General features: G+C 46.6%; 1 protein-coding gene across 30 annotated transcripts in view; it reads left to right on the forward strand.

The window, feature by feature from the left end:
- Positions 1 to 17,473, forward strand: part of SCRIB (scribble planar cell polarity protein) — a 212,188-nt gene that overhangs the window by 66,055 nt on the left and 128,660 nt on the right. For all 30 annotated transcript variants that reach the window (XM_032762915.2, XM_075063333.1, XM_075063340.1 and 27 more), the window contains 2 exons: positions 13,735 to 13,824; positions 14,264 to 14,341. In XM_032762915.2, the coding sequence (XP_032618806.1) occupies positions 13,735 to 13,824; positions 14,264 to 14,341 (168 nt within the window). The remainder of the gene's footprint in view (positions 1 to 13,734; positions 13,825 to 14,263; positions 14,342 to 17,473) is intronic.

Raw genomic sequence — 17,473 nt, forward strand, 5'->3', positions numbered from 1 at the left:
TGATGCCTTTTGGGGCACCAGCCTTGGCTCTGCTGAAACTGTCAATGGGAGTGAATCCCAGAGAGGAAGGTCTTCGGGCACCTCTCTTGGCATGTTCAGCCCCAGGAGTTAGGAGCCTCTCAGTGGGTGGATGAGAGCAGGTCCCAGATCAGGCAGGGCCTTAAGGATCCTGTCTAGCATCTGAGCAGGTAGCCACCCTGGGAAGTGATCTCAGGGGATGAACAGCTGTGTTCTGCCCCAACTGGTGCTCGCAGGTGGGCGTGGGGACAGCTTCAGTCACAGCCTATTGCAGTAGGTAACAGGCCTGGCTGAGCACTGAGGCCTTCACCAGAGAGCTGTGGCAGCCTCAAGGAAATGCAGGAACAAGGCCATTGGGAGTGCGAAGCCGCAGAGCATCCTGGAGAGAGGCAGCTGGCCCCCCTGAACAGAAGATGCCAGAATGGCTTCTCCCTCTTCCTGCAGAGCATGTGCAGGCCAGTTCCAGCCTGTTCTCTCCCGACCCATATTGAGCTAGTGCTGCAGTTGTGTGAGGTTTGTTCTCAGTCTTGTGCTCTAGAAATGCCAAACCCATGTCTGCCTAGGAAGGCATGTAATTCCAGCCTAGGAAGGAAAGTTATGAGCAGAGATAGAAGACAGTGCTGCAGCCTCACCTGCCGGAGGTTCCTTTTAATCCAGGCCAAAGACTATGTGGCCTCAGGAGTCCGAGGCTATAGATATCTACCCCTGCCTCCATGGAGACAACTGTTGGGTCTAGGCAGGCATATGAGACCAAAGAGAAACAGAAGAACTGCTAGGGGCCCCATCTAGCCCAGACTTCTGTGTCTTATGGAGCTGGAACCCAGTTTCATAGAACTCTGCTGCTACAGGCAGGATGATGTGTGGTTAAAGCACAAGACTGTGTCAGATCTGGATTCTTCTTCTGGCTTTGACCCAGTTCCGAGACCTTAGGCAAGTCCCATCCTTTCTCTGTGCTTCCTTTTCCACAGCTATTTCTTGGAGCTGATGCTGCCCTGCTCCATGACAGGCTGTTTGTGAGGAACTGAAGGGCAAGATATTGCTGTTCTAAGTGGTGAGGCTGCTCTGTTTCAGAGATGTTATCTCAGAAATAGAAAAGGTCCACAGAGCGTGTCTGGATGGAGAATGTCAGCCGGGTGTTCCACCAGAGCCTGTGTAACTGACTCAGGCTTCTTAATCTGGAGACCAGAATCAGAGGAGAGAGGGGTATGAGAGAATGTTTGCTGTCAAGGCCAGGTGTGTGGGGGGCTCCTGGTCACCCATCTGGAACTGCCCCATAGCCCTCTCCCCACTAAGGACAGAGCTGAGAACCAGTAGTGTTCGCTGTGTGGGTGGCAGGGGCCTGGCAAGCATCCTTATTTCTATAGGGGGCTTTCCCAATAGCACAAGGTGAGCTGCAGAGGACGTGCTGGGAATCTCCTGCTGTAGCTAAAGGCTGCTAGACAATTTCTGTTCAAACTCTCTGTTCTCGCAGGCTCAGAGCTCTCTGACACACGCACCTGAGGACTGAGATTCTCCAATTTCAGCCTCTGAGTGGCGGTGAATTGGAGCAAAATCCCATCTGGTGTTTTGGAATCGGAAGAAAAAAGCCAGTTATCATTCTCCCCTTTAAAAATAACCTTGTTCGTCTTCCTGCAAGGATAGCTCAGATGTGTCACCTTGGGTGCAAATAATCGTCTTGTGCCCAAGTGCAAGCCCCATGCTGGGCATCACAATTATAAATTCCCTTCCTTGGACCAAACCTCCCATGCCCCCTTTGTTTGGATCCGCAGGGTGGAGTTATACCCCTGGAGTCTGTCCAGTAGGACCTACAGGCCTGTGGAGGATGCTGCCAGTTTTTGGGAACTTGGGGATACAAATCTTCAGTCCACCTGAACGGGGGGTTGATTGATAGATTTTTTTTTTTTTTTTTTAAAGGCCTGAAAGGACCATTAGATTTCCTAATGGTCTCATCTCTTGTATGATACAGGACAGAGAATTTCACTGTTACTTCTGTATTGAGCCTAATAATTTGTGTTTTGACTAAAGCAGCTTCCAGAGAAGCATCCAGTCTGGATTTGAAGACTTCAAGAGATGGAGAATCCACCACTTCCCTTGGGAGTCTGTTCCAGTGGTTAATCTCTTTTGCTGTTTTTTTAAAAAAAGCCTAACTTCCAATTTGAATTTGTCTGCCTTCAATGTCTAGCTATTTCAGCCAGGGTTTTGTGTCGTCCTGTGCTCGCCATTTAGTACCAGATATTTTCTCCCCATATAAGCAACAAAGAGTCCTGTGGCACCTTACAGACTAACAGACGTTTTGGAGCATAAACTTTTGTGGGTGAATACCCACTTTGTCAGATGCATGTAGTGGAAGTTTCCAGAGGCCAGTCTCCCCCTATAGGTAGTTGTAGACTAACCAAGTCACTTCTCACTCTTATTTTTGATAAGATAAACAGATTGAGCTCTTTACATCTCTCACTCCAAAGCATTTTCTCCAGTAAATCACCCTACTCCGTGTCGTTTCTTTGTATACCCAAGGATCATATTAGCCTGTTTTGCCACAGCATCTCACTGGCAGGTCATGTTCAGTGCTTGTCACTGCCTTCCATGATGCAGTCCCCCAGTCCCTAGGTCTGGCATGCATTCAGTGTTCCTAGGTGTATAACTTGGCATTTAGAATACTGTCTGCCGCTCTGGAGCCTGTTCTCAAGAAGGTTAATCCAGACTGGAAGGGGTGTGAGAAGGGCTGCTAGGATGCTCAGGGCCATGGGAAGCCTGTCTCACAAGAGTAGTCTGAGACCTTGGCTTCTTTAGCTTAGCAAAATGAAGGCTGAGAGGGGATCTGATTGCTCTCTATAAATACAACAGGGGGCTAATCACCAGGGAAGGAAAAGAGCTGCCTAAGCTAGAGCAAAAAGTGAATGGAAGAACAAATAGGGATAAACTGGTCATGAATAAATTGAGGCTGGAAATTAGAAGAAGGTTCAAAGGAGCGAGATTCTGGAACAGCCTCCCAAGAGAAGTAGTGGGGCAAACACCCTAACTAGTTTGAAGATCAAGCTTGTTAACTCTGTGTGGGATTATAGGAAGGTGAAAGATAATTTGGGTGAAAAGGAACATGAAATGATCAATTTCACGATTCAAGGGAAAGGACAAGGTGAGAGCAGTAGAATAAAGACAGTGGACTCAAAAAAAAAAATAAACAAACAAACAAACAAACAAAAACCACATACAACCAAAACGCTTTAACAAGCTGAGAGAACTGGGAGGTAAGGGATAAAGGAGTTCAGAAGATCTGGCAGTTTCTCAAAGAGACAATGTTAAATGCATAACTGCCCACTATTCTGATCCAAGGGAACGATGAGTAACAGGCCATTATAACTCCCTCAGGGGCTTTTTGATGACCTGAAAATCAAGAAGGAGTCTTACAAGAGTGGAAACATGGATGAATTGCTAAGGAGGAACACAAAAGAATAGCATAAGCAGGTAGGGACAAAATCAGAAATGCTAAGGCACAAAATGAGTTACACCTAGCCAGGGACATAAAAGGTGATAAGAGGTTCTTTAAATACATTAGGAGCAAGAGAGAGAAAAAGTGGGGGAGGAAGGAGAGCTAATAACTAGGGATGTCAAGCGATTAAAAAAATGAATTGCACTGTTAAACACTAATAGAATACCATTTATTTAAATATTTTGGATGTTTTCTACATTTTCGAATGTATTGATTTCAATCATAACAGAATACAAAGTATACAGTGCCCACTTTATATTTTTTTATTACAAATATTTGCACTGTAAAAAAGTTTTTCAATTCACCTAATGCAAGTATTGTAGTGCAATCTCTTTATCATGAAAGTTGAACTTACAAAAAACTGCGTTCAAAAATAAAACAATGTAAAACTTTAGAGACTACAAGTCCACTCAGTCCTATTTCTTGTTCAGCCAATTGCTGAGACAAACAAGTTTGTTTATATTTGCGAGACATAATGCTGCCCCCTTCTTGTTCACGATGTTACCTGAAAGTGAGAACAGGTGTTTGTGTGGCACTATTGTAGCTGGCATTGCAAAATATTTACATGCCAGATGCGCTAAAGATTCATATGTCCTTTCATGCTTCAACCACTATTCCTGCGGACATGCGTCCAAGCTGGTGACGGGTTGTGCCTGATAACAATCCAAAGCAGAGAAGACTGACGCATGTTCATTTTCATCATCTGAGTCAGATGCCACCAGCAGAAGGTTGGTTTTCTTTTTTGGTGATTTGGGTTCTGTAGTTTCTGCATCGGAGTGTTGCTCTTTTAAGACTTCTGAAAGCACGCTCCATACCTTCTCTATCTCAGATTTTGGAAGGCATTTCAGATTCTTAAATCTTGGCTCGAGTGCTTTAGCTATCTTTAGAAGTCTCACATTGATACCTTCTTTGCATTCTGTCAAATCTACAGTGAAACTCTTCTTAAAATGAACAACATGTGCTGAGTCGTCATCTGAGACTGCTATAATGTGAAATATATGGCAGAATGTGAGTAAAACAGCAGGAAACATAATTCTCACCCAAGGAGTTGAGTCAGAAATTTAACTAGCGCATTATTTTTTTTAACAAGCGTCATCAGCATAGAAGCATGTCCTCTGGAATGGCAGCCGAAGCATGAAACAGAATGTTAGGAATCATTAAAAAGGGGATAGAGAATAAGACTGAGAATATATTATTGCCCTTATATAAATCCATGGTACACCCACATTTCGAATACTGTGTACAGATGTGGTCTCCTTACCTTAAAAAGATATACTGGGCACTACGAAAAAGGTTCAGAAAAGGGCAACTAAACTGATAGGGGTTTGGAAGAGGGGTCCCATATTGAGAAGATTAAAGAGGCTAGGCTTCTTCAGCTTGGAAAAGAGGATGACTGGGGGATAGATAGAGGTATATAGAAATCATGAGTGGTGTAAAGTGGATAAGGAAAAGATTAATTTACTTATTCCGCATAATACAGAGAACTAGAGTATCAATGAATTAATAGGCAGCAGGTTTGTTAAACAAATAAGGAGAAGTTCTTTCAACAGACGCACAGTCAACTTGTGGAACTCCTTACCTGAAGAGGTTGTGAAAGGCGGAACTATAACAGCATTTAAAAGAGACTGGATAAATTCATGGTGTTTAAGCAATAAATGGCTTTGGCCAGGATGAGTAAGGAATGTGGTCCCTGCCTCTGTCAGAGAGATGAATGGCATGAAAGAGAGAGATCACTTGATCGTGCCTGTTAGGTTCACTCTCTGGGGCACCTGGCATTGGCCACTGTCGATAGACAGATACTGGGCTAGATGGACCTTTGGTCTAACCCGGTACGGCCGTTCTTATGTTCTTATGAAGGAGCATACAAATGTTTAGTATATTTGGCATGTAAATACCTTGCAATGCTGGCTACAAAAGTGCCATGCAGATACCTGTTCTCGCTTTCTGGTGACATTGTAAATAAGCGGGCAGCATTATCTTCCATAAATGTAAACAAACTTGGTTGTCTTAGCTATTGTCTGAACAAGAAGTAGGACTGAGTGGACTTTTAGGCTCTAAAGTATTACATAACTGCACTCAAATAAAATGATGTAACCAAAAACTGTACAATTGTAAGTTGCACTTTCATAACAGTACTTGTATGAGATTAATTGAAAAAATACTATTTCTTGTAAAATTTTTACAGTGCAAATATTTGTAAAGGTGTATATTATTCCATTGCTTCCCTCCCCGAACCCATACCTGCATGGGATTAGATCTAGTGTGGTGGGGGCTCTGGTGGCTTCCAGTTTATGCGGTGAATGGGGTAAGCATTTGCAGGAAACAAAGCTTTCTCAGGGTCTGGTCCCAGACTGGAAAAAACTTCCAAGGAACTAAGGATTATTACAGATCTCCCCACCTTCTGCTCAGTGTCCTAGCTACACTTGGCCAGTTAGCTTCTTTAACATAAACACACCGCAGCCTTTTTTAAAACCCCCAACTCTGTCAAAACACTCCACTCTCTGCACAGCTCTACCTTGGGGAGAGGATGAGACACAACGAGTTACACATGACCAATGTTAGTCATGTCACTTAATGCACACGTGGTAGGTGCTCAGATAATATGGTTTTGAGGGTAGTATAAGACTATGCAACACAGCTGCATCACTGTTGCCATAGCACTTCGGTGTAGACGCTACCTATGCCGATGGGAAGGAGTCTCCTGTTGGAATATGTAATTCACCTTCCCATGAGGCAGTTGCTAGGTCCATGGAAGAATTAGTGTTGTTGATATAGCTACATCTCTCAGGCTTGTGGATTTTTCACAGACAGAGTTGTAGCTATGCAGACATAATTTCCTAGTGTAGACTAGGCCTCAGAATCTGCATAAAATAGTGTCAGAATCTTGGGACAAAGATGCTGGCCTGTGTCCACGAACCAGGCACTGATACAAAAATCTCCTGCCCCAGCCGTGGAGCACAGGACTTGCCACAGTGGATCAGACTCAGGATTCAACTAGTCCAGTCTCCCATCTCTCAGCAGTCAGTACCAGGACTGTAGCCCTGAAATAGGAGGTTTTATCTCCCTTCCGAAACCTTTTTCTTTACATCAACGGATATTGTTACCATATACATCTCATTGCTCTTTGAGTCTTATAAGTTCTTAGTCTCAGAGACATCCTGTAGCAGTGAGTTCCTCAGTTAAATTACAGGTGGTGAGAGAATATTTTCTTTTATAACTGAATTAGCCACCTTCCAATGTCATTGTATGTTCCTTTGTTGTTGTGAGACAGGGAAATAGAAGCGCCTCTACTTTCTCTAGGCCATTATTTTACATACTTTTATCATGTCCACTGTGATTTGTCTCCTTTCTAAAATAATTAGTCCCATTCCTCTCAATCTCCTTTCTTATAAAATGTTTTCCATACTGCTAATCGTGAGCTTGGGCAAGTCAATTCCCCAACTATTCCTCAGTTCATCAACAAGAACCAGTGGAACAATTTATCAAGTGCTGTAATAAATTCTCCATCACTTGAATTCTTTAAATCAAGATTGAATGTTGTTCTAAAAGACACACTAGTTTAACTACAAGTTACTGGGCTGGATGCGGGAGTGCCTGGGTAAAGTTCTCTGATGTGCGCGCTACAGGAGGTCAGCCTATAGGAACATATTTCTCCTTTCTGGTCCTAAATTCTATGAATTCGTAAAGCAGGGAGTATGGCCCAGATCCTCAAAGGTATTTATGTGCCCAACTCCCATTGATTTCAAGGGAAGTGTGGAGCCTTAACTTCTTTTGAGAATCTGGACCTCTACTGCCTCCCTGCAAAGGGACTCGTGAGGACAAGTTGACTATTGTCTGGGTGACTCATGGGAGTCAAGGAAAAGCCAATAAATAAATTAGTAGAAACTCCTGGAAATAGGGGTTGTTGTCCCACTTTCTCTGCTAAGGAAGGGCAAAGACACTGCAGTCTGGGTCCAATCCCTAGTTTGTCACCACTTTGAGAGGTCGGATGCTCCTCATTCAGACCGGAGAAGCTCATTCATGAATGTCTGTCCTATCAGCCATCACAGCTGCCCAGCCCACCTCCCTGCAGTTTTTCCTCTAGATTCCTGTCAAGAACAGACTTTACCAGCATGTGGGTCTACCCAAGTGTCAGCACTAGGAGCTCTGAGGATCCTGCTGCAGGAAGCACTAGCTTCTCTTGTCCATAATTCTTGAACTTGCCATGTGACTGAGAGGTCTAGACTGGTCTCCCGTACAGAGTTGGACACTTGCTATTGTCTGGTGAGCCTGCCCCTTTGTCCTCTTACCATCTGAGCAGCCTTCCTTGTGGGGCAGCCTCTGCTTGCAGGCATCATGAGCTTGGCGTCCTCTCTAATTAGCACTGTTCCTTGCTTCTCTTGCTGCTCAAAGTGACCCTGAGAATAGCTCTATTTCTATCTAGGTGGAACTCAGACTTTTTCTTCCTCTTGCTTTGCCTCCATTCCTCTGCAGTGAGTTCCAAAGGGCTCTAGCAAACAGCTGGGGGCAGGGGGCTCCTCACTTGTTCGTTAGGGAGATTGTAAACAAGACCTTGGAATATCAAAAACCGGCAGATCATGATGATTGGGATTTCTCAAACCTATGGGTTAGCATATAACAATAGGTCCACAGTGCTGTCATGGGCAGGAGCAACAGACCCCAGGAGCTTAGGCATCTGGAGGCTTTTAGTAACACACGGATTGCACTGCGTTTGGAACAGAAAAACTAAATAAATTTAGGTGTGGTACAAAACTATTCTTTAAAGTGTACACAGCAGCTATAATTTTATTATCTTTTAACTATAGCCGCTCTCCAATAAAAAGAAAAAGTTGTCTCTGGCCCTGGAGCAGCTTTGAGGAGATCTACAGAGATACCCCTGGGCACCTAGCATTATTGAACCCAGATCCTGTCCTCATTAGATGCTGCTCTCCATTACTGGCTTGTGCAGGCAGCTGGGCTGCTCTCTGTCCCCTTAGTGCCAGTTTGAGGGAGCAGGATCGGTTGGCACTTCCATTCCCTGCTCACCAGCCCTTTATTGTGAATGTTTGTTCCCTACAAACCAAGAACAAGAGTGATAACACAAAGCAACCTCTAAAAGGAATAAAGAATATAGGGTACCGCTGCACAGCAGGTGGGAGGTGTGATTCAAAGTGGGGATAGGCATACATATGGGGGTGTTACTTGAGCTACTGCAGTGGCTCTCAGCTCTTCCAGACTACTGCACCCCTTTCAGGAGTCTGATTTGTCTCATGTACCCTCAAGTTTCACCTCACTTAAAAACTACTTGCTTACAAAAATGTCACAGCACACTATTACTGAAAAAATGCTTACTTCCTTATTTTTACCATATTATAAAATAATTCAGTTGGAATATAAATATTGAACTTACATTGCAGTGTATAGTATATAGAGCAGTATAAACAGTCACTGACTGAATGAAATTTTAGTTTGTACTGACTTTGCTAGTGCTTTTTATGCAGCCTGTTGTAAAACTAGGCAAATATCTAAATGAGTTACTGTACCCCCAGAAGACCACTGAGTATCCCCCGTGGAGAACCACTGAGCTATTGCCTAAAATAGTGTGGCCATGGCAGCATGGACGTTGGCTCAGGCCAGCTACCCAAGTATATACTCGGCTGTTCAAGTGGGATTGTTCTCTGAAAACATCTATTCAGTGTGTAGCAGCAGTCAGAAAAGCTAAGATAACATTAGGAACCATTAGGAAAGGGATAGATAAGACAGAAAATACATTGCCATTATATTAATCAGTGGTACGCCCACACCTTGAATACTGCATGCTGTTCTGGTTGCCCCGTCTCAAAAAAGTTAGAATTGGGAAAAGTACAGAGAAGGGCAACAAAAATGATTAGGGGTATGGAACGGTATCCATAGGAAGGGAGATTAAAAAGAGAGGCCTAAGGATGGAAATGATAGAAGTTTATAAAATCTAAAACCTACAGAGAAAGTGAATAGGGACTTGTCATTTATCCCTTCACATAACACAAGAACTAGGGGTCACCCAATGAAATGAATAGGCAGCAGGTTTAAAACAAAAGGAAGTATTTCTTCACACATCACACAGTCAACCTGTGAAACTCATTGTCATGGGATATTGTGAAGGCCCAAAGTATAACGGGGTTCCAAAAAGAATTAGCCAAATTCATGGAAGATAGGTCCATCAATGGCTGTTAGCCAGGATGGTCAGGGACACAACCCCAGCTCTGGATGTCCCTCAGCCTCTGAATGCCAGAAGCAGGGACGGGGAGGCGCACACGGGAATGGATCACTTGATAATTGCCCAGCTCTGTTCATTCCCTCTGAAACATCTGGCACTGGCCACTATCAGAGACAGGATACTGGGCTAAGTGGACCATTGGTCTGATCCAGTCTGGCTAGAGTGGGAAATTCCCCACCACGTCCCATCTCTGGGGCCAGAGCAGGATCGTTCACTCTTGTTTAGCTTTTCGATTGTTTGCTTTAGTCTAGTTCTAAACAGCCCAAGCGATAAGCTCCCACGTCTCCACTGATCACATACTTCTGATATTTCCAGCCTGTCGTCATGTCCCCTTTAGTTGTTGCTTAGCAAAGCCAAACAGATTTAGCTCTTCTAATCTCTCCTGGTGAGTCAATCTTTCTGGTCCCTGAGCTGTTTCCTGGCTCTTCTCTGAGCACCCTCCGCTCCTTCAGTATCTCACCTGGTATCCAGAGCTGAATGGGGTATCCAGTTGAGGCCTCCCCAGAGCAGACAGAGAAAGACTCTCCTCTTCCTGTCCCAGGGCAGGAGGTGTGGGACTGAGGGATCTGAAGCTGAGCACAGGATCCCTGTGGGGATGGGGGGTAGTGTCTCTCCAGAGCTGGAGAGAGAATGAGGCTGGTCCCTCCCTGCTCCCACAATCCCCTTGGCTTTTCTAGCTGCTTTACCCTGTTGCAAATTCTGCACCATCTTGCTGCTACCCCATCTTTGTCTGGTGGCTGCCTCTGTGGTCTAAGGATCTTCTTTCCATTGGGAATTGTGGGTTTGCTTTCTCTCTCGGGGGTGTATGCGCTGCTTGTATCCAGGTTGAATCTCACTCGTTTATTTCCTGCCATGATCTCTAGCTCCTCTTGGCCCTGTGTCGCTTTCACTTGCTGTAGAATTAGTTGCAGGGGAGGGAGGGTTTCCCCCCCCTACTTAGAGTATTAATGGCAATAGCTTAAGACTTACAGAGTTTAAGGCCAGAGGGCCCTTTTGAACATCTAGTGTAACCGTCTGTATATCACAGGCCACTGAATTTCACCCAGTTACCCATTTATCAAGCCCTGTGACTTGTGTCTGACTGAAACATCTGTTCCAGAAGGTCATCCGGGCTTGGGACACAGCAAGAGACAGAGAATCCACTATGTCGTTTCATAGTTTATTCTAGTAATTAATCATATTTAATTTTTAAACATTTGTGCCTAATGTCCAAGTTGAATTTGTCTGACTTCGGCTGCTGGTCATGGGTTGATTTTCTACCTTTCTCTGCTAGATTGAAGTGCCCTTTAGTATCTGGGATTTTCTCCCCATGACAGTACATATACATGGTAATCAACCCTTGCACTCAGTCACTTTTGTAAAAAAGTCTCCATGTCAGGCATTTTCTCCAGCCCTTGAATCATTCTTGCGGCTCTATTCTGCAGCCTCTTCAATTTTTTAAAAACATTTTTGCAAACCTGGATACCAGAATTGTACCAACTATTCTTGTACTGGTCTCACTGGAGCCACACAGAGGGTAAAATCATCTCCCTACTCTCTGTTTATACAGGATCACATTAGCCTTTTTAACTCCAGCATCCCACTGGGGGCTTATGCTCTGTTGCTTGTCTACTATGACTCCTTAGTCCTTTGGAGTCATGCTTTCTAGGCTGTAATTCCCTGCTAGGTAATAATTGGAGGTATACCAATCTCTTAGAACTGGAAGGGACCTCAAAAGGTTATTGAGTCCAGCCCCCTGCCTTCACTAGCAGGACCAATTTTTGCCCGAGATCCCTAAGTGGCCCCCTCAAGGATTGAGCTCACAACGTTGGGTTTAGCCGGCCAATGCTCAAACCACTGAGCTATCCCTCCCCCGTACTCTGTTGGTGTGGTCTGCATTCCTGGTTTGCATTTAGCCATATTAAAAAACATTTTGTTTGAGTGGGCCCAGGTTACCAAGGCAGCCAGATCAGTTTGTATCGCTGCTCTGTCCTCACAGATTAGCAGAATTTAAGGCTAGAAAGGACTATTGGATTGTGTAGTCTAATCTGTATATCACAAGGTCTTAAAGTTCACTCGGTTATCACTATATGGAGCCCAATAACTTGTGTTTGGCTAAAGCATTATTTGCCACTCCTCTAGTCTTTGACTCATCCACCTATTATAGCAGTAGTGAGTTAATACTGATTTGCACATTGTTGATAAACATGGTGAATAGTGTCAGACTAAGTATTGATCCCTGGGGAATGCCACTAGAAACACCCCCATTTGATAATTCCCCACTTATCTGTCAGCTGATTTTTAATCCATTTGACCTCTGCTCTTGAGATTAGTATAACAAGGCACTGTGGCTGGAGGCTGCACAGAGTTCATTCCTGTTAGAACCAGAACTGGGAGCAGAAATACAGGAAAGTGAGAAAATGGCAGAGGAAACAGAGAGAGCAGAGACAGAGACCTCATTTGCCTAGTGGCTTACTGGGCTGTAAGCCTTCCGTGACTGATCAGGCAGCTTTCCCGAGGCCACGTCTGTCAAAGCACCATGGAACTTAAACAGATGGCAGCCATGAAGCAACTTCAGTCCGTAAACTCCAGTTCTGCACACACTGCTCACATCATGCACTGAGCTGCCGCTGAAGCTGTGTGAAGTGGACTTTTCTGAGAACTCCAAGGTCCCTACGCCTTGCACCTTGGCTACCCCAGTCTTAGGCAGGCAAGATTCAGTGGTTCCCTTGCCATGACATATCTCTGAGAAGCACCTAGCAGGGACCATGCCAGAAACAGGCTACCAGAGAAGATGGCCCAATCTGCTCTGGCCTCCCACCTCGGTGCGGTCTCTGGGGATGGCCCCAGCTGTGTGTGCTCTTAGAGCTTGTTGCCTCTGCAGCAGCCTTTCTCTGCTCTAGACTTTGTTTCCAGAGAAGTAACATCTGGAAGGCAGCAAATTTCTTCCCATTTCCTTCCTCCCGCACCAGCACCCTTCTCTCCCCAGGGGCTCTCTGTGCATTTCCATCACCACTGTCCAGTGGGCTCTCCTCACCTGGCTCCTTGGGCCTATGACACTCAGCAAGCCCCAGGAGCACCTCCTTTCCCTGTCACTGAGGGAGTGTGAACCAAACACCTCCTCACACAGCACTTTCTACTGGCCCTGGATTTAGGCATAGCCAGCTGAGGCCCAGACACAGTACAAACTGCTCTCAGGGCTAGGGAGAGTGCTAAGCAGGTGGGACGGGGGAATGGGAGAGCTGAGAAGGAAGGAGGCTGTTGAATGCCCCAGTCAGAATCCTGAGTCTGCCTGTCTCTGAGGAGAGAAGAGGAGGCAGCTACCTCATCCTGTTTGCAGCCAGTAGGGCAAGGGGGGTAATTTGATCAGGCCTATGCATTGGTGTTGCTCTGTGTGCGCGAGCCAAGTGCAGGCCATGTTAGAGTCCGGAGGGGCCCTTAATTTCGCAGCATCTGCATAGAATTGGACCCCAAAGGAAAGGAGACTAAGATTGGGAGAATCTTAAGTCTCCCATCTCTGGCTCCTGTCACTCGCCATTTGGCTCAATTCTACCCCTTGTCAACCCCCCAGCTTCCGTTCAGTCACCCCTGACTTCTCCAAGTCCCCCACAACTTCTGTTCAGTCCCTCCATACCACCCCGAGTCTCCTGCCACATCCACTGCTTTTCAGTTTGCTGTGGTGTTGGCCTCAGTGTCTGATATGTTTGGGGCTTGGTTGGGGCTTGGGCTAAAGGTTAGGGACAGATCCATGGAGAAGGGGCTGATTGATGCCATGGCTTTGGGCACTAACAACCAGATGTGGCCGCCACCCCATCCACCATCAGCCCTTCTGCTTTTCACAAATACATGAGCAGCCATGCACACACACAAACAAAACTCACAGTTGTATTCATGTGTGCTGGTGTGCATGCCAGCTTGCATGCGCTCTTGTACACGCCACCCTCCTTACTCCTCAAGCTGTTTTTTTGGCATCCGCTCTGCATTGAGCTGTGATCTGTTTCCATTTTGCTTGCAGCTGACCCTGACTATCCTGCGGCAGACAGGGGGGCTGGGCATCAGCATTGCAGGGGGCAAAGGCTCCACTCCCTACAAGGGTGATGACGAGGTAAGGAGCTGGGCTGCCCAAGTGGGAAAGTGCCTGCCTGCTCTAGGGCAGGATCTGTCTATCTAGAAGTGAGGTGGGCCCCATCATGGCAGTGCCTGACCGCTGTGTGTGCTGGGCCTGCTCTGTGGATGTGTTGGGGGCACATATGGCAAGGCAGGGCTCGCCTTAGCCCCTCTTGAAAGCAGGAGTCTGGTAGGGCTGAGCAGGGGGGGAAGGTGTCATCTCTGGAGTGTGGGTTCTGGGCTGAACCACCAGCGCTTCCCTGTGGTCACAATGTAGTAACCAGAGACAGCACCATTCCTCCTAGGCCTGGGCATTCCCCTCCCAATAATATACACCACCAGGAGGGGGAATTCCTCCTTCTCTGCTTCCCCGGTAACATCAACTTCTGCGGTGAGGGGCCTGCTCTCCTCTTGCTAACATGACACTTTGATTCCAGGGCATCTTTATTTCCCGTGTGTCAGAAGAGGGCCCTGCAGCCCGAGCAGGAGTCCGTGTCGGGGACAAGCTCCTGGAGGTAAGAGCCCAGCTTCTGTGAAACGGCAAGGTATAGTGCTGGGGGGTGCTGATTGTGGGCTGCAGGCATGGCTCTGATATCTAATTATGAAGATGATTATTTTTTTGTATTGCTGTCTTGCCTAGGGCTCCCAGTCAGGGATTGGGGCCCCATTGTGCTAGGAGCTATACAAACACAGAACAAAACTTCCCTGCCCCAGTGAGCTTGCAGTTGAACTAATATCATTAACCTTCAGTCATACCTTAACGACTCAGACTGCTGCTGCACTGATCTCTCCAGCACTGAGACAACCCCACGCCCCAAGTGGGCAGAGAGCCCCTATTCCCTGTCTGCCTTGCTGCCCCACTGGCTGATCAGTTGGCCTTTGAGCACGAAGTCACTTTCTACTTCCTTGCCCTCTTTCCTGAATATGGGAAGAGAAGTCCGGCACAAGACTAGCTCATCCCCAGAGACCCTGCAACCACTGCCTAGCATGCTGACAAAAAGTGACTCATTGTTTTCTTGTACTTCACCTTTGGTCTGTATCCCCCTGTTGTTTCTAGTTTTAGGCTGAGGGTATGACTACACTGAAATCATGATTCAGGAAGTGATTATAGCTTATGGAGACATATCCAAGCTACGTTTAATGTAGCTTGCTTGGGTACTGGAGCAGTGAAGATGCGGCGGCAGTGTACATGGCAATGTGGGCTGTACAAGCCCATCCAGACCTGTGGGTAATTACGTGTGGGGCTAGCCCGCGCTCAAGTGCACATGCCACAGCTTTGCTGCTCCAATGTTCGCACTAGCTAGATGAACCCTAACTCAGGTGTGTTTACAGGAGCTGCAGTCACCAGACATACTCTTACACTGCAAGCTCTCTAGGGCAGGGACTGTCTTTTTGTTCTGTGTTTGTACCTAGCACAGTGGGGTCCTGTCCATCACGGGGACTACGAGGGCCTCTGATAGTAAATAATAATAAGACTCACTACCCCTCCCTCCTCAAAAAATCTTTAAAAACTGCTGAGTCCTGCAGGATTCAATTCCCATGAGTAGCCAGCTTCTGAAGCGTGGACGGGCCAGTGCAGGGAGCAAATGGTACATCACTGAATTGGGAGGAATGGCAATCAGCATTCAGGCCAGAGAAATAACACAAGCGGTCTGTAACAAGACCTCAGCTCCCTATTCATGCCACTCCTTATGGTCCCCACATGTTTCCTGTCCTCCTGAGTGCAGCCAGCAACTTGGTAGCATTTGTGGGAATGGGCATCGTTCTGCTTACACAGTCCAGTCTTGCTCACTATCCACCATGGGCACTGAATGAAGCAGGGATTATGTAGAAAAAACTACTGTGAGATCATGGAATTAAAGACTGGATCATGCTGCTGTCACAGGGGCAAGCTTAATTCTGGCATTTCCTAATTTATGAGTGCCTGTTTTTTCAACCTTAATAGCATTATTTAAATTAATTGTTCCATAGATTTGAAGGGTGGACTAGTCTGACCTCCAGTATGACAAAGGCCATTAAATTTCACCCAGTTGTTCCTGTATTGAGCCAATTACTTTTGTTTGGCTGAAGCATCTTTGAAAATGGCATTGTGTCTGGGTCTGGGTCTGGAGACATCCAGAGATGGAGAGCCACTGTGGCAGGGAAATTCCATCATATTTAACTCTTTGATAGACGGAACGCCACACAGGGCATGTCTACTCTGCACAGTCAGCCTGGGTGTTGGCACGCAGGTTCGAGCTCTCGGGTTATCCTGGCCCACGTATGAGTACTCCGACAGCAAAGCCCTACCCACATTACTGTGTCTTCACTGTTTCTGCACTCTCCTGTGTGTGTTGGGGGACACACCCATGGGTTTTTGTGCTGAGATGCTCTAGGATTCTTTCCCAGTCAGTTGTGGAAGAGCTTGTCTGTTCCTTGGGAGAACTTGTGGGAAGGGCAATGGAGGCCTATCACCGCTCAAGTGAACTTGTCTGCAGCCTCACTGCAAAGTGCATGAATTCCAGTTTGGGCTTTAACCCAGACACTCAGCCATTCGAGCAAGAACTGGTTCAAAGAAGCATGTATGAGAGTTTAGTGTGTGGGTAGTAAGGGGGTTTGGACACAAACCTGTCGGACCACAGACTAGGAATACAGTGCAGACATACCCATAGGCTTAGGATTCCTGAGTTCTGTTTCTGGTGCTGGAAGGAGAGTGTAGTCTATTTGTTAGGGCAGAAGATTGAAGGTTATTGACTCCTCAATGCTATTTGTTACTGTTGCTTTATATTGACATAGTGCTCATTCATCTGTGTATCTCAAAGTGAAGGTGAGTATGTATGTGTAGCCCCATTTTAGAGGTGGCATAGCCAATCCCATAGAATTGCCATATTTTTTCTGAAAGGCAGGTGGGACTTTTGATCTGCCCTATCAGAAACCTGGGTTCTGCTCCCAGCTCAGCCCTTAGTTAGCTGCACAGTGAAAGGTGGGGAAGGATACTTGCCTGTGCACAAGGGTAGGCCTAGCTCAGTAATAAAGGCTGTGGTGGGAAGAGACATACTAAGGTCAGTCAGTGGAAGATGTGAGACTTGCTCTCGCCTCGCTGCCAGCCCAGGGCCCCTTTCGCTAGGCCAAAGAGCATTTTGATGTGAAATTCAACAGCAGCAGCAACAGGAAGATCCTCCAGCTTCCTCCTTTGTCCCCAAACCAACTAGTGTCCTCTGCACCAGCCTAGCCACTCTTCCCCTACAATTGTTCCCGAATCCCCCAGCACAATAGGGACCCCCCTCTGAAATCAGGGAGATGGTAGGAAGAAGATGTGCGTTGCACCAGAATTTGATATCCACTCCCTGAAGGGAGGATAGCAAGATCTGTGATCCCCAGAGTGACTTGCTGGGTATGTGAGAGGAGGGAGGTGGTGAGGGGACACAGATGGCTCCTTCTGGGGCTCAGCTTTGGTGCTGCCAGCCATGCACCTTCAGAAGGAGAGGGGATGGTGCAGGGTGTAGGGTGGCTCCCTCAGGGAAGCTCCCTAGGGGGTTGGAGTGTGTGAGGGCTCTCCCTGTGGGGTTGAGGTGTATGTGTGGGGGTTCCCTCTGGGGTCAGTGTGTGTGTGTGGGGTTCCCTGTGGGGTTGGTGTGTGTGAGAGATTCCGTGTGTGGTCGGTGTGT

Source organism: Chelonoidis abingdonii, chromosome 2 (assembly GCF_003597395.2).
Source record: "Chelonoidis abingdonii isolate Lonesome George chromosome 2, CheloAbing_2.0, whole genome shotgun sequence".
NCBI classification, from domain to species: domain Eukaryota; kingdom Metazoa; phylum Chordata; order Testudines; family Testudinidae; genus Chelonoidis; species Chelonoidis abingdonii.